At 40.4% G+C, this 20,332-nt stretch overlaps 2 protein-coding genes and 1 long non-coding RNA gene across 3 annotated transcripts; 1 reads left to right on the top strand and 2 right to left on the bottom strand.

Moving 5' to 3' along the window:
- Positions 1 to 1,101: 1,101 nt before the first annotated feature.
- On the bottom strand, positions 1,102 to 2,283 carry LOC6031842 (WD repeat domain-containing protein 83). The gene is made up of 2 exons (XM_038257839.1): positions 2,047 to 2,283; positions 1,102 to 1,986 (listed from the first exon to the last, which is right to left on the bottom strand). The coding sequence occupies exons 1-2, from the start codon at positions 2,111 to 2,113 to the stop codon at positions 1,139 to 1,141; spliced, it is 915 nt and encodes a 304-aa protein (XP_038113767.1). The 5' UTR covers positions 2,114 to 2,283; the 3' UTR covers positions 1,102 to 1,138.
- A 1,895-nt stretch (positions 2,284 to 4,178) lies between these two features.
- On the top strand, positions 4,179 to 12,187 carry LOC6031841 (menin). Its single transcript, XM_001842492.2, has 2 exons — positions 4,179 to 5,420; positions 5,777 to 12,187. The coding sequence occupies exons 1-2, from the start codon at positions 4,387 to 4,389 to the stop codon at positions 6,684 to 6,686; spliced, it is 1,944 nt and encodes a 647-aa protein (XP_001842544.1). The 5' UTR covers positions 4,179 to 4,386; the 3' UTR covers positions 6,687 to 12,187.
- A 5,612-nt stretch (positions 12,188 to 17,799) lies between these two features.
- On the bottom strand, positions 17,800 to 18,743 carry LOC119767440. Its single transcript, XR_005277515.1, has 2 exons — positions 18,189 to 18,743; positions 17,800 to 18,114 (listed from the first exon to the last, which is right to left on the bottom strand). It is a non-coding gene; the product is annotated as an uncharacterized LOC119767440 (long non-coding RNA).
- Positions 18,744 to 20,332: the final 1,589 nt, after the last annotated feature.

The following is a 20,332-nucleotide window of genomic DNA, read 5'->3' on the forward strand; positions in this document are numbered from 1 at the left end:
TATGTCACCCTTTTCAAAACATAAAAACAAAACATAAAAATTTGATTAAAATCACAAGTGCATTCAGCTTAAATTTTAAATGAAAAAAGTGTTTTAAAATGCATTATATACCTGTCAAGTTGATTGCATAATCATAAGTTTCCAAAATTTCTAAGTTTTAAATAACGAAAATTTTATTTTTGTGAGAAAAAAAGTTTTTGCGGTGCCAAACACAGTAATTTCATAAAAGTTTAAAATATTTTTAAACGAGCCCAAACAAGCTAAATAATATTATCAATGCAGAAAAATTAATTTTAGATTGTTTTGAGTTGATTAGACTTCTACTTCCACTGAAATTTTCCAGTTTTGTGAAAAAAAATTTGCCCCCTGAATTTTCCGAACCTATTTTGAAGGGAAGTGAAATAAACTTTGAAAAATATTTGAAACTGCCTTACTTCTAATTAAAGAAAATGTTCAAAAATAACAGAAGTTAAAAAAAACAACTATAGATGTATTTTCAATTCTTTTAAATTAAAATAACGAAATTTCATTTATTTAAATTACTTATTTTGCAAATTTGGCCCGCAAGCTCATTTGGGCTTCAAATTTGGCCCGGCCTCTAAAAACTTTGAGCACCCCTGTCTTAAGATGACTTCGCTGAAAAAAATCTCGTTCCTAGAACAAATCCTGTTATTTTGGCAGCTGTCTATAGTTGAGGTACGTTTTTGGCCAAAAAAAACCTCTCGAAAAATCATTTTTTTAATATTTTTGTTGGAATTGCTCGAAATCTACCCAAATGTTTGTAAATCTCCACTTCAAACATTGTAGCATGTCAATACGATTCCCTCGAACAAGGAACACTGTTGGATGAATTGTTTTTGCCATATCGTTGTATTTGAGCATCATTTTAGTTTCATTTGATCCAATGTCACCCCCTCTAAGGGGTGAGATTGGGTCAATTTTCAAACTATTGGCATTTAAGGTAGTGTTCATCAAAATCCACCATATTTTAGGAAAATGTTAGTAAACTATCTAATAACAAATCTACCTTGAAAGATTTTTGATGTTATTTAAATTGTTTTTCTTAATAAGAAATTACGAGAGGTGTATCCAACAATAAAAGTCTGTAGTTCATTATTCTTTATTATACAAACCAACCCTAATCTTCCACAAGTTCCTCGATCTCATCAGACGGCTTTCCCCACACTTCCACGATTCGCTTCTTGGCAAACATTATGTCCGACCCCGTCGGATGCGGCGCCAACGAGTGAACAACGCCCAAGTCCATCTGCAGTCTCCGCAGCTCATTTCCTTCGAGCAAATCCCACAGCACCGCACAGCTCTCAGACGATCCGGATATGATGGTCGAATCTCCCTGGATGACGGCGCACTCGATGTGGTAATCCTCCGTTCGATGTCCCTTATACTCCTGCAACAGCTCACCCGAATCCGTGTCCACCAGGCGAATCGTACTGTCCAAACACGCCGCCAGGATGCACTGCCCATCGGAGGTCTGCACGATGTGGGTGATTGGAATGCCCACGGTATCGCACGTCAGCTCCCCGGCTCTCAGGTCGTACGTTCGTATGGATCCGTCCAACGAGCCGGCTATGATCTTGTGCTCGGTCACGACCAACGACGTGATGCAATCTTTGGCTTCGCGCATCGTTTGGATCGCTTCCAGTTTGCGCGTTCGAATGTCCCAACACATGACGGTGTTGTCCGTCGAACCGGACACCGCAATCGACGAGTCTTCGTTGAACTTGACGCACTGGACAGCCCCGGCATGGCCTCGCAGACGCCGCACCGGTTGACCCGTGGTCACGTCCCAGTAGATGACGCTTTTGTCCTGTGAAACGGACACGATGAAGCCACTGTCGCAGCTACCGGCCGCGTCCATCACTTCTCCGGCGTGGCCACCGTACGTTTTCAGCAGCAGACCCGAGTGGGGGTTCCATAGTTTGATCTTTTTGTCCGAACCGCACGTTAGACAGTACGAGCCATCGACTGAAATGGTTGGTGTCTTTTAGTCACCAAATTAAATAAAATCAGTAAAATTAACCTTACCATTATATCTTACAGCTCGGACTGCACCCTGATCACAGTTGATTGCACCTTTTCGCACCAAATCCATCAAAAGTAGGTATGCAACGATCCAAAGATTCCACACACAAAGTTATTCGTATGGGCAATGTTTTGATTCTCCTTCGAGAAGTAGCCACCGGCGGAATGTTATGCATACGTTTTGTTTACAAACACAGCGCAACATATCACAAAACAGACTACTGTTTGACAGCAAAAGGGTGTGGAAAACATAACACAAAACGAACTAGCTATGTCATGTTGAGCTTATCGTTTTTATGCTTTTATCGTTTCTACGAGCAGAGCTGGACTGAAGCATAGAAAGGATAAAGAATGATAAAGATGTTTTTTTTAATTTAAAAAACCATAAAACAGTAGTTTGTGCAGAAAAAAATTAATCATAGTCTTATTTTTGATTGTTGAGCTAAAGTATGACCTCTAAACTACTCTAATAAGGAGATTTAGAATTTTTAAATCCAAGATGGCGGCCAAAATGACGGTGACAAAATATTGAAAAAATGCATTTTTTAAATTAATACGCAACCAACCATACAAATTTGACAAAAAATGGGGTCGCAGAACTCGAATTTAATGTTGAAAATAATTTTAAAAAAACATGAAAGAACTATATTTTTTCCGTGATTCGATTATCCGAAGTCTTAAAAATGTTACGAAATAGTAGTTTATGCAATAAGGTGTAAAAAGTAGATTTTCTCAGCACGAGTCGTACATTTATCCAACGAGGTTTACAGAGTTGGTTAAATACGGCAAGTGCTGAAAAAACCAAGTTTTGCAACGAGCTGCATAAATTTTTTTTTTGCACTTCTGAAAAACGCTTTTTGAATAGAATTGTATATCAAACATTCATGTGTTAAGTCTATTCACCGTTCAAAACAAAACAATATTGAAAAATGTTACTTTTCGATACAAGTGTTGAAAAGTTCATTGATTTTCAGATTTGTTATTTTTGGTAGGTTGTTTTGTTTCTCCAGAAGGACAAGAAAAGTTGAAAGTTTCACAGCGGGATTGCAAAATTAAGTATTTTAGCACAACTATTCTTGTTGGTAGTAGATTAATCAATTCCCAATAAAACTTGGTTGTCATCGCTACCTGCCGAGCTGCGATGCCGATTCGATGCTTTAGAATATTAGCGCGGGCGTCTATAATTAGAGTTCGCGCGCGCTGATATGACCGCAGGATGATGGCCGCATGACAGCCGCAGAACAAATTTTTGGCTGTTGTCAAAGGTTGCCTTGAGTTTTCAGCTGACTTTTTGGAAAATATTCAAAACAAATCAAGTTGACAGCCAAATCAACGTAGAATTTCAGTTCAACTTGCTAATTTTTACACTGCGGTAGTAAGGCGGCTATCGAGAAATTAAAAGTGAGAGTGTGTGCGTGCAACATGGAGTTAAACTTTCTGAAAAGCCTTGGTAAGCTTCACAGCAACTGCACAGAAAGTTTAACTCCATGTTGCGATTTGACAGCTCGATAATCTCCTGTCAGTCACAGCGCAGGAGAAACGTGATTTTATCTCGCAATAAGCGAGAGGTTTACAGAGTTGGTTAAATACGGCAAGTGCTGAAAAACCAAGTTTTGCAACGAGTTGCATAAAACATTTTTTGCAATTCTGAAAAACGCTTTTTGAATAGAATTGTATATCAAACATTCATGTGTTAAGTCTATTCACCGTTCAAAACAAAACAATATTAAAAAATGTTACTTTTCGATACAAGTGATGAAAAGTTCATTGATAGGTTGTTTTGTTTCTCCAGAAGGACAAGAAAAGTTGACAGTTTCACAGCGGGATTGCAAAATTAAGTATTTTTAGCACAACTATTCTTGTTGGTAGTAGATGAAACAATTCCAAATAAAAGCTGCGATGCCGATTCGATGCTTTAGAATACATTTATTCAAACTTTTTGATCTATACGACGACATGCCTACTAAGCAGCGGTGCTATGTAAAGGACAAGACTAACTCAAAGTTTTTTTTATTGAAACAAACAACTGGGAACGAACGAGAATGAGCAAAGCATTGAGCTGAGAAGATAGCTGGAAAAAGTTTCGTGTATTTCAAGCTTTCGTTTGCCAAAAAAGCGAAATGCGCAAAAGAACAAAGCAGAGAGACTCGGAATGGTAAAAACAACACGCAAAAGCCAACGCACAAGAAAACAAAAAAAAGGTGAATCACAAACGTCAAATGAAGAAAATTTTGCGCCGACGTTGAGGTGAAAAAAGGCAAAACGTACGCGCCGTGCTGAAATAATTGGCTTTCGCGCGCGGGTTATTCGGTGGCCATTCCGCGGAACTCCCGCTCCGCCACCATGACGGAGTTTTGCGACGACGTAATTAAGCTGTTCCCGCTGCGGACCATCCAGGATGTGATCAAGCTGTTTCGGCAGCAGCTGAACAATCGGGACGACGATCCGGACCTGACGCTGCTGTCGATCGTGACCGGACTGATCGAGCACTCGCTGACCACCAAGGTGCTGGAATCGTCGGGACCAGCGGGTGTGCAGCCGCACATTGAAGTCATAAGCAACTTCCCGGTCATCAAGTACGACGTCATAGAGGCACTGTACAAGAAGTTTAAAGCCGTGCTGGCACCGATCGAGAAGCTGCTGGTCAAGACGGACTCCAAATTTGCGAGTCGGGAGATCATCAAGAAGGTGTCCGACATTATTTGGAACTCGCTGCTGCGAAGTTCGTACAAAGACAGGGCTCATCTGCAGAGCTTGTACAGCTATTTGTGTGGAAACAAGTTGGACTGCTTCGGGGTTGCGTTCGCCGTGGTGGCCGGCTGCCAGATGTTGGGATTCCGCGACGTACATCTGGCCATTTCCGAGGATCACGTGTGGGTAGTTTTCGGCAAGACCGGTGACGAAACCATCGAAGTGACCTGGCACGGCAAGGGTGCCGAAGACAAACGTGGCCAGTCGGTTGCTCCGGGCGTCGAGTCCCAAACGTGGCTTTACGTGGCCGGCCATCCGGTCGTTTGCAATCGCTACATGGAGGTGGCGGCCATCGTTTCCGCCATCAACCCCTCGTTGACTGCCACGAGCGCTTGCTTGGAAGTCGCGGACTTGCAGCAGCAGTTGCTGTGGCAGCTGTACGACATGGGTCACCTGAAGAAGTACCCGATGGCGCTGGGCTGCCTCGGGGAACTGGAGGAAGTTTCGCCGACCGCGGGCCGACGCAGCTGCGAGGATCTGTACAACGAGTCGGTGCGGTCGGCGCAGATCTGCTACAAGAACCATCACGTCTATCCGTACACGTATCAGGGTGGATTCTACTACCGGCGGAACAAGTACCGGGAGGCGTTTGCCTCGTGGGCCGACAGCAGCGACGTCATTAGACTGTGAGTTGTGTGGTTGGTGAAACTCGCACAGTACGGTGAGGTTATTAGGCCGATGCCGCCGATTATTCAGCGAAATCTTTGAAGGTGAACATTTGCTAGTCCTTTCCTGATTACATTTGAATCGTTGAGATCAATTTATATATTCAGTACTGTACATACGGATCTCATCAATTGATAAGAAATCAAAGGTTTCTTGCTGACCAGGCTACTGGGATGTAACAATAAGAATAAACTCTACACTGCATATCGGAAGATCACTAGTTTAAGGTTACCGTAGAAATCTTTTTGTACTGTGCGAGTAACGACCCAACGGGCTAATCCGACTAACCAATACTAACCCGACTTCCACCTTTTAGCTACAACTACTCCCGGGACGACGAGGAGATCTACAAGGAGTTCCTGGACATTGCGAATGAGCTGATCCCGCAGGTGATGAAGTTGGAGAGTTCGGGCCACTCGGCGCGCAGTATCCTGCGGGATTCGCACTGCTTCGCGAACCTGCTGCGCTTCTACGACGGTATTTGCTGCTGGGAAGAGGGCAGCCAGACGCCGATTCTGCACATTGGCTGGGCCAAGCCGCTGGTCGCGACGATCGCCAAGTTTGACCACGACATCCGGTCGCAGGTCGTGATCCGGTGCAGCGAGCAGAGCCCGCGGACGTTTCACGCCAACGGGAATCTGGGAGCCGTGGAGGAGCCGGGCAAACCGCTGACCAACAACAATAACAACATTGTGTGCAAGGCCGATGCGAATCTGGAAAACGGGAAGGCTAGCGGGCTGCCCAAGTCGCTGGAGGCTCTGGTGGGTAAGTGTGGCGAGAAGCTGCTGAATCCGGACTTTTTGCTGCAGGGAGGAGGCCAGCCGTTCACCTCGGAAGACGGTGGAGAAGCGGCGGCCGGAGAGACCAACGGAACCACGAGGAGTAGCCGGAAGCTGGCGGCGGTCGCGGAGAAGAAAGAATCCGGCAACGGTAAGGTAGAGTGTAAGGTGGTTGAGCCGAAGAAGGAGTCACTCGAGCTGGTTGACTCCGAAGACGGAGGCCCCAAACGGCCCATGATTACTCTGTACAGCCAGAAGATGAAGGGTCTGAAAGACCTGCTGCTGGCGGAGAAGCTCAACACGAACGCCATCTCGCTGCAAATTACGGCCCAGAGCCAGGTGCAAGTGGGGGGCAAAAAGTCCCGCTCACAAACGGGCGGGGCTCTCGGCGGGACGCCAAACGAGAACGAGGCCAACACTCGTTCCAAGCGCGCCCGGCGGGAGTAAATCGATCCCGCTTGACAACAAACGGAAACATTCCCAGAGTTCTGTTTTAAATTGCGGTCGCAGGGTGGACGTGGAATAGCATTCAATGTTGCATGCAAGTTAGCATTACGATGACGCTAGATGGCAGCGTGATCGCGAAGAAGGTATTCGTCGCTACTGTTCTCGTTGCATGGAAGGGGGAGATTCCACGTCTGCTCGCCTGCGCGCTCAACATTGATCTTTTTGTGATTATTTTTAAACTAATAGTACTACGCGCTCTTACTTGGTATTCCGCGAGTGCGCTTGTAAAGTGCACCGCGCTTTTATTCCGTTAAGGTTGAGATTTGTTTTTTAATTGTTTCACACTATCTCTGCATTCTCGAGCAAGCATTGTGATGCTGTTTTTTAAACAAAAAACAAAAAAAAACTTATTTATATTTATAATCGTTAACTTATTCTACCCTTCTTTACACTGTTTCTATTGTTTCTATTTATTGAAGTTTTCGTTGTTGATGCATGAGTGCGTGAGCATTTCTAGCGAGGCGGGCTTCCTTCTAAAGGCAAACAAAAATCCCGCCTCAAATGAGCTATGTCAAATTTCTTGTTTAAAAGCAAAACTCTATTGCGACCTCCGACCAAACACAAGATTAAATCTAGTCCGGTCCGGAGGATCGCGTACAAACAATTACAAAATGAATGAAAGAGAATCGGGTGACGGATGAGCGGAAGAAAGAGTAACCTCAATCATTAGGACACACACACAGGACACATCTCAAAACACAACAACCGGAAATTGAAAGTACAAAAGCTTGCTAAAATTTTCCCTTAGAAAACAAAATCACGGAAAACGAAATGTCTTATCAAAATTTACCTAGGTAATGACCACAAATAAATCTTAAATTGAACAAAATAGGAGGAAAAACCACTAATCGGGTGTACCTTACATTGGATAATAAGATTTATAGAAAATAATAACAGCAGAAAAATTGGAATCGGACACAAGGACAATTGGATGCGCAAAGGACATGGAATGCAATACATTATTTGGACGAGCGTTACGTGATTGAGTGGAATGAAAATGTTTGGACAGAAAATAGGAGTTATGGAAATAGCAAAAAAAAACTAAATGTTTTTGTTTTCGATGTTTGTTACGTACCTACTTGGTGAGCTTTCGATTGGTATCAAAAATATATTTTAAAAATCTAAATATTATCTACCATATATTCAACCTTAGAGTAATTAAGAAAAAATGCAATGAAATTTTTCGATTGTATCACGATTCAACTTGGTTTAAAGTTGCTATCATTGGTTGGTGTCCAGAATAAACATTATATTGTTTCAATCACAAACCCATCAAAAATATTAAAAACAGAAATTCATGTTTAAATTAATGCTTGAAAGTTTATCAATAAATGATAAAAAATTTAGCACAGACACCAACCAATGAAAGTTACAGAATTTTATTTTTAATTAGAAAACATTAAAAAAAATCACAGTTCAATAGAAAACCCATTTTTTTGCTTCTCTAAGACAAGAATTTGATCTTAGAGAAACTTGCTACACTGACACATTTAAGATTGGAATTTTGTGGTACGCTCTTTTTTAATATTTACATTTCCGATCCTGAAACATTCCCGAAACGGGCTTAAATTTTTCGCAAGCACAATGTTGTTGCAGGCAATTATCTTTTGTTTTTAATTAGCTTACCTAAATGCCGACATTTGTATTCAGGTTTGTTGAATTTCAGCAAAGCCGTTCTACGCATAATTGTCCCATGTTCAAAAAAGGGCAACTGAGAAAAACGCGATTGAAATATTTCGATCGATTTCTGTGTTTCTACGCATAATTGTCCCGTGGGTCCATATTCCCCGTAACCACCCCGGTTAACATTTTATCACCCTTATTCGTGATCCTCTTGCAGGTAAACAAGATAAAATGCTTCGTAAAACTCATGATTTCGTGATAGAAAATACTTGGTGGGACAATTATGCGTAGAAGTTCAACGATGGGACAAACAGACTTTGTGTTGTTTTCAATGATTTTCTAAGCAAAGTAATATATTTTATGTTTTTTTCTGAAAGTATACGAAAAACTAAACTTAAAATTGATGAAAAGTCAGAATCGTCCAAAATGACATGGGACAGTTACCCAAACATAAATATTTCTCCTTGCAAAACTTGCATGCAAGTTGCTATAAAGATGTCAAATTTCAGTAAATTGAGAGTATGTTAGTGATAATTTTTTATCAAATGATAAAAAAAATCATTTTTGAAAAGTAGAGAAAAAATTTCTACAAATCTACTGATGCAAGAACCATACAAATTTGCTGCCGGATACGTTACAATATTTTTTAAAAGGGCGTAGCTCAAAACTGTGAGGTTTTAAGAAACCCATAAACTCAAAAATTAGTCAATAGAAATCACTAACTGTTTGTATAACGCTGTAGTAAGTTTTAAATTTATGAAAAGATATTTCCCGCATCACTGTTTGTAAAATTTCGATTCTTTAACGTTTTTTTACATATATTTCATCAAATTCCAATGCAATATTTCTTTTATTGTGCTATTCAACATCTTTTGTACATGTAGTTTTGACAGATTCAGTGTTTGTCACAAAAAGCGGTCAAATTTTTTTTTTCCATTGAAGTTCATGAAAATGTTACCGCAATGGAATACCTGTTTCAATAATATATTTTTCCCATATCACTTCTCAAAGTAATGTGATAAAACATCACAATTCGAGCGAACTTTAGTCCTTTTCTGCTGAATCAGTTAGATTCCTTAAGAAACAGTCACTTTCCTGTAGTTTTTACCTGTTTTTACACACACTCACTGTACGAAAAGTACCTCTCTTTATGCCTAGTATGTAGAAATAAATAATAACACACACACACACACACACACACACACACACACACACACACACACACACACACACACACACACACACACACACACACACACAGCAACAAAGTTTCAACGATTATTCCACTTGTATTAAAATGGTATTCCATTACAGGAATCTTAAATCTACCTTTACACTTTTTCACAGTTTTCTAGCTTCTTAAAAAAAAAATTCAGAAAACTGGAACTGTTAAAAGAAGTAAAAAGTCTTGGCTTATATATTTTTTAATTAGTATTCATAAAAAAATCAAACTTTTGAAACTCTGTGTGGGAAGAGAGATTCATTGCACAATACACAGAAGATTACACAAATACAGAACACTCGAAAGAGCAATTAGTTGTGTAAGTTTTTTACTAGATCATCCAGACTTCAATAATCAAAATAATACAAACGATAGTTTGCAGTCATTTAGCGCAATAGTAAACAAAACAAAAACACACGAACTGATTATTATTATTTCCTAGAGGCAGATGGTTAAGCTAATTCTTATTTTTTGACGATATCCACAAAACCAACAGTACAACAGTGTGCGTTCTTTTTTATGTTTAATTAATTGTCCAACAATTACACAAGACACACACAAGTGTTAGTCGATAAGTAACCAAGCCGTGCTATAAAACTAAACTGTAAACATCATCGTACTAAATTTTGCGAAGCAAAATGCAAAAAGCCATCGAAACAGAAAACACAAGCATCATACTGATCATCATCACACGGTAAAGAAGGTCTTTATTCTTACCCAGAGGCTATACCTAGGTTTTTTTGAATTGATGCACGCTCCCAGAAAGCATCCACTGGGCAAATCTGTTAAAAACTAATTTTAAACTCTTTAAAATTAAATAAGAAGAAAAAACTTTTCCGTACTTGTTGAATTCTGCAATTCTAATTTGTAAAAATCGCTATGCCAGGGAAGAGAAAGGGATCTCATGCCTGATAAAGGTAGGAGAATGTTTGTCACTAGAGAGAAGCAAACGAGAGAACGGAAGAGTGTGTCAAAGAGAGAGCATAACATATGTAATTTTGTGTCAGAGAGGAAAACTTTGGTGAAGTTGGTATTCCACTACGGGAAGTTTTGACATTATCTGAGTTTCTCGATTTTTTTTTTGAGACTTCTGGGAAATTTTTCAATTGACATTTAAACGTGTGGTAAACAAATCTGAAAGATTCACTTGTTTGCAAACCAAGTTTTTTTTTTAATGGAATACCACCTTAACCATTTATCTCTCTACAAATATTTTGAAAGTGTAAAAGTTATTCCTACAGACATTGTATAATTCTGCAAGTACGCAACCACACCTAGAAACTATTAAAATACGCTTCAACAGTTCTTTAAAAAAACAATTGTTTTTATGTTGTGCCTAGCAATCGCACCGTTGCGCAATTCGATGAATCCTAGTGTTTGTTTTCCCTCTCTCAATAAGCGTAAGTTTTAACCTGTATAAAGTATATTTGTAGCGAGTTTCGAGGAGGGAGGAAATCACATCAAAAGCATTGAGAAAATGCCTATCATAAAAGAAAAAAAAACAAAAAGGTAGAAAGCAAAAACAAACACTTAACAATACAGCATACTATTGGTAATATATCGTATAGTTAACTGTGATCAGTATATGAAATTTGTTTGGAAAAAGAAAAAAAAACAATAATATTACTTGCAACTGAAAATAAAACAACACTTCATAACAACTTTAGATACCTTGACGATTGTAAACGATAAAGATTTTGCAGAGGAAAACACTGCACAATGAATATACAGAACACTAAATAAAGGAAAAGATAATAGACTTGCAAAAACACATGTAAGAAAGAGGACAGAGAAGAATACACAATATAAAATTCTATATATTTTTGAGATACTATTCATATATTTATATATTAAAAATGTGAAGAAGATAAAGGAAGAGAAAAACACACACAAGACAAAAGCAAGCACTTAACGAAATGTTTTGGTTTTCTTTGAACAAAAAAAGGTACCAACTAACACACACTTTTTCAAAATATGGTATGCTGCATAAACATTGATTTTAAACACACATTAGTTGGCACTATCAGTAGTAGAAGAAAATTATCCCAATAGTTGAAAATTGATGTTGAAATTTGTAAAATGAAGTTACTTTGCCGCGAGAAAAAGAAAACACGAAATAACTATTTAGTTTCTAAGCTTAAGCAAATAACTGATTGTTGAGTATGCAATAACCGGGCCAACGTCCAGGTGGTAAAATGTTTGGTTTATTGAAGAAGAAAAAAGTTACAAAAATCTGCAATATATATACACAAAACACTCATAAACACCCAAACTTAAATAACATGAAAACAAAAACAACACAGTGGACAAAAGAAAAACAAGCAGTAATAGAGCAAAACACAATCATTTATTCACCCCCCGTACAGCAAATTTCAATAATCGATCCAGTAAATATCTTATAGAAACTCAGCAAACTCACTAAGAAATCCAGTAACAGAAGCAAACAGTAAAGTGGTTACGCAAGGTGAAGCATCACCGTTTGTAGGACATCAACACAGAGTTGATGGTACGGAAAAGATCCAGGCGCTATGATATAGGTTACAGATGGAAATAAACTGATTCACTCGGTGAATAATAGCATCAACAAAAAGGGCAAGGAGATGAATTTTGTTGATTTGAATCCGAACGATCCCTGCCACTTAAGGTGAAGCCGTTGATCATTTTCGAAGAAAATTGATCATCACTATAAAATATTCAGTATTAAATTCAATTTAACGAATTTCAGCACCAAAAGGAATCAGCATGTGCCGGTTGTTGCCTTCTTGAAGCCAATAAAATATTTTTTGATCTAAATCAATTGTGCTTCAAAATTTATATAACTTTGTGGCACAGTCATTGACGTCTTAGTTGGCAATCATTGACCAATGACGATTACTATTACTTTACAAGGAATGGGATAATTGTTACCAAATTTAATCAGCATGTGTAGGGCACCCCCGAGCGTCTGTTCCCCAGGTTAGGGCGGCTCGGAACAGCGTCTGTTCCCCAGGTTAGGGGCGGCTGACTAACAGTCCCAGTGCCAGGGTGGGACTTTAAACAGTCCTGGTACGACGGTCCTCCGGCGAGACAGGGGTTGGTGATGGCTACACGCACCCGCCGTAAAACAGTAGTGCAGAGAGCTCCAGATGCGAGCAGATCCAATCGCCGACCCGATTTTCGGGGATCCAGGGATTGGAAACTCGGGACGTGGAACTGCAGGTCTCTCAACTTCGATGGGAGCGACCGCATTCTTTCCAACGAATTGCGGGTCCGCGGTCTCGAAGTCGTGGCGCTGCAGGAGGTGTGCTGGACGGGGAAGGACCACCGGGTGTACGGTGACTACACTATGTATTGGAGCGGCGGCAATACACACGAGCTGGGGACAGCTTTTATAGTGTTGGGCGAAATGTCGAAGCGCGTGATTGGTTGGTGGCCAGTCAACGACAGAATGTGCCGGTTGAGAATCAAGGGCCGATTCTTCAACCTGAGCATCATCAACGTGCACAGCCCGCACATGGGAAGCGACGCCGATGACAAGGACGCTTTCTACGAGCTTCTTGACCGCGAGTATAGGAAGTGTCAAAACACGACGTCAAGATTGTCATCGGCGACTTAAACGCTCAAGTCGGCCAGGAGGAGGAGTTTAGACCGGTTATTGGGAGGTTCAGCGCCCACCAGCAGACGAACGAGAACGGCCTACGACTCATCGATTTCGCTACCTCCCGAAACATGGCCATACGTAGTACCTTCTTCCAGCACACCTCCTATACAAGTACACCTGGAGATCACCAAACGACACGGAGACGCAAATCGACCATGTTCTCATCGATGGTCGGCACTTCTCGGACATAATCGACGTCAGAACCTACCGTGGCGCGGACATCGACTCGGACCACTACCTGGTGGTGGCAAAGCTGCGCCAACGCCTGTCTGAGGTCAACAAGATCCGGTACCGTCGCCCGCAGCGGTATAATCTGGAGCGGCTCAAGGATCCTGAGGTCGCTACCCAGTACGCGCGGGAACTCGAAGCTGCGTTGCCTGACGAGGGTGAGCTTGCCGAAGCCCCTCTGGAGGCCTGCTGGAGCCATATGGAAGCAGCCATCAACGCAGCGGCATCGAGCGCCATCGGGTACGTGGACCGAGTTCGACGGAACGGCTGGTTCGACGAGGAATGTCAGGCGATTTGGGACGAGAAGAAAGCAGCGCGGGACAAGTGGCTGCTGCACAACACCCGTGGGAACAAGGAGTCGTACAAACAGTTGCGAAGACAGCAAACCCATCTCTTTCGGGACAAGAAGCGCCGCCTGGAAGAGTTGGAGTGCCAGGACATGGAACAGCTGTATCGCTCCAACGAAACGCGTAAGTTCTACAAGAAACTTAGTCAATCCCGGAAAGGCTTCATGCCGCGGGCCGAAATGTGCCGGGATAAGGACGGAGGCATCTTGACGGACGAGCGCGAGGTGATCGAAAGGTGGAAGCAGCACTTCGACGAGCACCTGAACGGCCCAGAGGCGGAGTACCAGGGCGACGGGGAAACGACGTCAGCGGTATGGTGGACGGCGGGGACGAGCCAGCACCCACGATGAGGGAAGTTAAGGATGCCATCAAGAAGCTGAAGAACAACAAAGCAGCGGGTAAGGATGGTATCGGTGCTGAACTCATCAAGATGGGCCCGGACAAGCTGGCGGCCTGTCTACACCGGCTGATAGTCAAGGTCTGGGACACAGAACAGCTACCGGAGGAGTGGAAAGAGGGAGTAATATGCCCGATCTACAAGAAGGGGGACAAGTTGGAATGTGAGAACTATCGAGCCATCACTATTCTTAACGCGGCCTACAAAGTGCTGTCTCAGATCATCTTCTGTCGTCTGTTGGAGCGAGCAAAGGATTTCGTTGGGCCGTACCAAGCCGGTTTTGTGGAGGGGAAATCGACGACGGACCAAATCTTTTTGCTACGCCAAATCCTCCAAAAATGTCGCGAGTACCAGATCCCGACGCACCACCTGTTCATCGATTTCAAAGCCGCGTACGACTCGGTCGATCGCGATGAGCTATGGAAGATCATGTACGAGAACGGCTTTCCCGGGAAGCTGATCAGACTGGTGAAATCAACGATGGATGGTGCACGGTGCAGCGTGAAGATTTCGGGAGCGATGTCCGACCCGATCGAATCGCGCAAGGGACTGCGACAAGGCGACGGTATCTCCGGCCTCTGTTTCAACATTGGGCTTGAAGGTGTCATGAGGCGAGCGGGCTTCAACATGCGGGGCACGATTATCAACCGGTCCAGCCAGTTCATCTGCTATGCCGACGACATGGACATTGTCGGCAGGACGTTCGAGGAGGTGGCTAAGCGGTACACCGAATTGAAGCGGGAAGCGGATAAGGTTGGATTGAAGGTGAATGTTGCGAAGACGAAGTATCTGCTGGCAGGAGGAACCGAGTCCCTTAGGGCTCGCATAGGACCGAGCGTGACGATCGACGGCGACGAGTTCGAGGTCGTGGAGGAGTTTGTGTACCTCGGATCATTGGTAACGTCGGACAACAACTGCAGCAGAGAAATTCGGAGGCGCATCATCACCGGTAGTCGTGCCTACTACGGACTCCACAAGACCCTACGGTCTGGTCATCTTTCCCGGCGTACAAAGTGCACCATGTACGAAACGCTGATAAGACCGGTCGTTCTCTACGGGCACGAGACGTGGACGATGCTCGAGGAGGACTGGCAAGCGCTTGAAGTTTTCGAACGGCGAGTGCTTAGGACGATCTTTGGCGGCGTGCGTGCGAACACTGTATGGAGGAGAAGGATGAACCACGAGCTGGCGCAACTCTACGGCAAGCCAAGTATTCGGAAGGTCGCCAAGGCTGGCCGGATCAGGTGGGCCGGACACGTCGCGAGAATGCCGGACGCGCTGGATACGCGCCAACCGAACCAGACTATCAATCCGGTGAAGTTGGTGTTCAATTCGGAGCCGGTTGGAACGCGGCGGAGGGCGCAACGAGCAAGGTGGTTGAACCAAGTGGAGGAAGATCTGGAAAGTGTGGGAGTTCCGCAGCGGAATTGGAGAGAAGCAGCCCAGGACCGAGTTAGATGGCAACGCATCTGGAGACAGCTCATGACCCGGAGGTTGTACGAGCAGTAAAAGTAAAAGTAAAGTAAGTGTAGGGCACTATTCTAAACAACTTGTTGAAGGAATTTTGTCAAAATATTGAAAGCGACGCAAAATTTATATCTTTGAACGAAAAATCATGACAATGATGGGAGTCTTCACATTAAGAATATAATATGATAGAAGTTACTCAACGACACTCTAAAGTTCAGTGTATCCTTTCCTCAGCGATGAAGGCAAAAAGGTAAATTTCAAACAAAAATTCACCGACCTTCAATGTTAACCAAGCTACTGACATTCTTTGGCAACTTGTCTGCAAACAATTGCATAATTGCATCCCGAGCAGACGGAAATAACTTGGGAAGGTCAGTTTTTGATATTGTGAGAAGATCGAAATATGTTATTGGGATGATCGGATTAGTTGTTAAAATAACAAAAATCAATAACAAAGATTTGTTCGAATAATAACTTAAACTGTTATTATGTTGTTATTGCAATAACAAACCAATAACACAGAAGGAATCATGAAGGAATAACAAGATTTGTTATTTTGTGCGGAGAGGTGGAGCAGCATAATAACAAGAAATGTTATTGAACTTTTAGGGTATTTTAACCATTAGTGGACCCCCTAGTAGAGCCGAAGCACATTTTTCACAAATTTTCAATATTTTAAGCACTTTTTCATACCTTTTTGTACAAAACAATGAAATCTGAAGTCTTTTGAACAATTTTGATTATTTGTTTCATCATTTATTTGTTTTTGAGCAGAAAAATAGCCATTTGAAAAAAAAGTTTTTTTGCCTTGTTATGGACCCCCTTTTCCTATAGTGGACCCGGGTCCATAATCCGATTGTGGACCCGGGTCCACTATAGGCAAACTGTTATTTTTATACCAAATTTAACCGATATTTGATGTTTTGATGCATGGTGTAGGTCTAATGATAGATATGATGAATAAAGGATGGATTTTGCTCACTTTTCATTATAAAAAATATGTTTTGTTAACAAATTTGGCTTTAAACAACAAAAAACCTAACAGACATTTAAAAACATTTATTTCCGAAAAAGATCAGAGAAAACGTTTCAAAATCCACTATAAACATAAAAATAATTAAAAAAAGTAATCTTGATGCAAAATTTTTCCATATTAATTACATAAATGGTTGACCGATCCTAAATAATAGATTTGTTTACAGTTGCTGATAAAATCACGCATGTTTATTTAAAAAAAAGTGTTGTTATTGATTTATTATTATAAAATATCATTTCAAACTGCATTTATGATGCTTCAGTTAAGTACAATCAACTATAGTTTTGATTAATTATAAATACGGCTTCAGCATTTTTGGTACTTTTAACATGAAAACAGCTATATTTATACTCATAATTGAAAAAATATGCGTTTAAGTTGATTACAACAAGCATTCTTTGTATGTTTAAGAGAAACTTTTGCTTAAATACACAGTTTTCTTTTTTTTGTAAGTTAAATTAACAGGGGTCCACTTTTGGCAAAGTTTGGATTTTCGTTGTCCTATATTGGACCCCCATAATTTTTGCTCGAAAATGAGCAGTTCTTCGTTTTATTTTAGTAAAGTTACTTAAACTTACATTATTTCGACTTGCTGAAGTTAAATAATAAGTCAAAAAATGATTGGATGATTGATTCAATCATAAAATATAAATGCAGTTTTGTTGTGAAAATGCTAGTGGCCATGGCTGATTTCAGATGTCGAACTAAAAACACTTATTTTGGTGAAAAGGACAATTCAATGTCAGTCAACATTGTTTTAAATGATGCTGAACATGCCAATTAAAAGATTTGTAGACAACAACACGCTTGAAATTGTGATTTTATTGAATTTTTCATCAAAAACCCTTCAGAGGGTCCACTATAGGAAAGGGGTCCACACACTACGAAAAAAACGTGTAATTTTCGGTTTAATTAGATGCACATAACTGGAGCGTCAGATTATACGCAAAATTGTGTCAAATTAGACGTGAAGTTACACGATCCGAACAGTCTCCAAGATCGTGTAAAATTACATTAAACGTAATTTCGGTGCAACAATTTTTAATTGGAATCTGATAATTCTTATTGGAAAAGAGAAAACGAGTCTATATTTTCTAAAATCAAAATGTTTTTATTGTACACAATTCACACAATTAATCACACTTTTTCAAACACTCTTATCACTGTTTTTCTTGTTTTTTTTTTCAATTATTTGGCTCTTTATTGGCTTCTTTTCCACCAGTAATCTTCCGGCATACAATTTATACCGTGTTGGCCACTCCACTAGAGGAAACATCCGAGGAGGAACAGCGAGGTTCTAGGACACTGCGTTTTTGTTTACTTCAAGAGCATTTTTAATTGTGGAAAAACTCCCAGAAAATTTCCAGCCAGCATTTTTTTCCTCGCGTTCCATGATGTCCGTAACCTGAAAAAAAAACAAATTACAAACGACAATAAACATCAGCTATCTATTCCACATCAAATAAAGAATAAACTCACCTCTGTCGGAAATTTTACCGTTTTTATCCAAAATGGTAGCAGGTTCTGGTCAGCAGTACAAAAACATTGATTTTCTTCAACGATTTTCTAAACGAAAAATGTGGTTCGCTGCGACGTGAAAGCTGGCTGACGTTTTGACGTTTCACAAATCAAACAAAGGTGTAGTGGCTAAAGTGCGTGAAATCGGGTTTTATTTGATGTAAAATTACATCAAATTTGATGCTCCAGACATGTGCATCAGATTTAACATAAAATTAGGTTATTTGTGATGTAATTTTAGATCACGCACGATGCAAATGAAAACCAGTGGGAATTTCATCATTTTACGTCAAAGTACACCTAACTTTACATCGAAAATAAGATTACATGATATAATCTTACGTTTAATCCACGATTACGTCAAATGTAATATTCCAAATTTTTTAGTGTGCACTAATGGATAGCGTACCCTACGTCTCCATAACAAAAAAAGTTATTATTTTGGTTTATTTGCCATTTGCAAATAAACCTGCAGTTGCCATAACTCTTCTGTACCAGTCAGGGCTGCAGAGTCAGGTTCCTTCAAGCGACTTTGAAACCATACTTTGAAGACAACTCCGACTCTGGATGCAGGATATGACGTCAACGCCGACTTCAGCTCTCCAAAAATACCCGACTTCACAGATTCCGACTCCAAGTGAAAGTTGCTGAAAATTAGCTGAATCCGATGCCGTCTCCGAGGTCTCACTCCAGCTCGAACTTCAACGTCAGCTCCGACTTCCTCGCTCTGTGAAAATAATAACAGTTTTTGTTATTCACATTTCAAGAATTCTCAATAAATAAATCAATTCCCTTAGAGAATATAACAAACTTAAAAAAAACAACTTACAAAAGTTAATTTTATCAGATTACTTTAAGCTTAAGGACACCATTTCACGGTCAAATAAATGACCACGATTAAATTGGACAAAATTATTCCATAGTTCTAGCCAATTTTAGTAAAGTCCCTTAGGGGGTATATCAAATAATTTCAAAAAAATCAACTTTCAAATTTTCAACTTTTTAGAATAATTTTAGCTTAAGGACCCCATTTCATGGCCAAAATAATGACCCCGACAAAATTGGACAAAATTATACCAAAGATCTAAACATATTTGACAAAAGAAATAATAATAACAGATTATGTTATGGACACTTTTCCATTTGTGCGATTTATGATAGTTTTATTTCTAAGTCAGAATACCAAACAAATAACAAATCTTGTTATTATGAGAGTATTTGAAATGTATAACATTTCCTCTTATTAGCTTGTTATTAAACATTTTATGTATAATATCACTTCAATACCAAATCTTGTCATTTTTTCTTCTTGAAGTTGAAGTTCAGGATAAAATAATAACAATTTTTGTTATTTTAACAGGATTTGTTATTATTTTTTTTTTAGGGTGATCCAGCCGCACATCGTTGATGTTGAAACCTCTAAACTGGGCCCTCGCCCTCTCACGTCCATCAGTAGTATTGTCGTACATTACAACTACAATCAGATCTGCCAATGAATTAGTACACTTCGACCAAATAAACACTGACGCTGTATGGATCTGACTCTAGAATAAATGCACAGTTGTGTGTCCAGTGTGTTCCTAAGTCCGAATTATTCAATTATTCATATAAGTCCAAATATTCATTTGCTAACTAACATGAATTGAAAATCTAAACTTTAATCTAAAATCCTCTAAACTTTATGTTCAAAGCTAAACATTCCTTTAACGCTTTAACTGTTGTAGTACTACTTCTATCAAAAACAATACAAATTTATAAACAGTAACTGATATACAAATTGGATGAACATCGCGATATGAAAAAGAAATGACCATTTACGTAAAAAAATCCGTAGTTCCTCGATTCGCAACAATGGTCGAAACAAACCTAATCCGAAAACCGTTAGTTCAACAGATCAACGAATTAATCGAGACTCTATGAAAATTCTGACATAAAAGAATGCCTAGTATTCTACATCAATCAAAGTTTATTGACAGCATTACTCTAGCTTAACAATTGCAACTAACTTTAACTTTAAATAGATTTTGAAAGAATACAGATTTATTTTAAATGCTTAATCTAACCAACAAATCAATTGTACTATCCTGAAGTCCCAACCTAAAACC

The sequence above is a fragment of the Culex quinquefasciatus genome, chromosome 2 (assembly GCF_015732765.1).
Source record: "Culex quinquefasciatus strain JHB chromosome 2, VPISU_Cqui_1.0_pri_paternal, whole genome shotgun sequence".
In the NCBI taxonomy this organism is placed as follows: domain Eukaryota; kingdom Metazoa; phylum Arthropoda; class Insecta; order Diptera; family Culicidae; genus Culex; species Culex quinquefasciatus.

What these genes read in the sequence shown, in the direction of transcription:
- LOC6031842 (XM_038257839.1), bottom strand. Translation starts at nt 2,113, where the DNA reads ATGGATTTGGTGCGAAAAGGTGCAATCAACTGTGATCAGGGTGCAGTC. An exon ending in CCGAGCTGTAAGATATAATG is followed by an intron (nt 1,987 to 2,046) that starts GTAAGGTTAATT and finishes CAACCATTTCAG; the next exon opens with TCGATGGCTCGTACTGTCTA.
- LOC6031841 (XM_001842492.2), top strand. Translation starts at nt 4,387, where the DNA reads ATGACGGAGTTTTGCGACGACGTAATTAAGCTGTTCCCGCTGCGGACC. An exon ending in AGCAGCGACGTCATTAGACT is followed by an intron (nt 5,421 to 5,776) that starts GTGAGTTGTGTG and finishes TCCACCTTTTAG; the next exon opens with CTACAACTACTCCCGGGACG.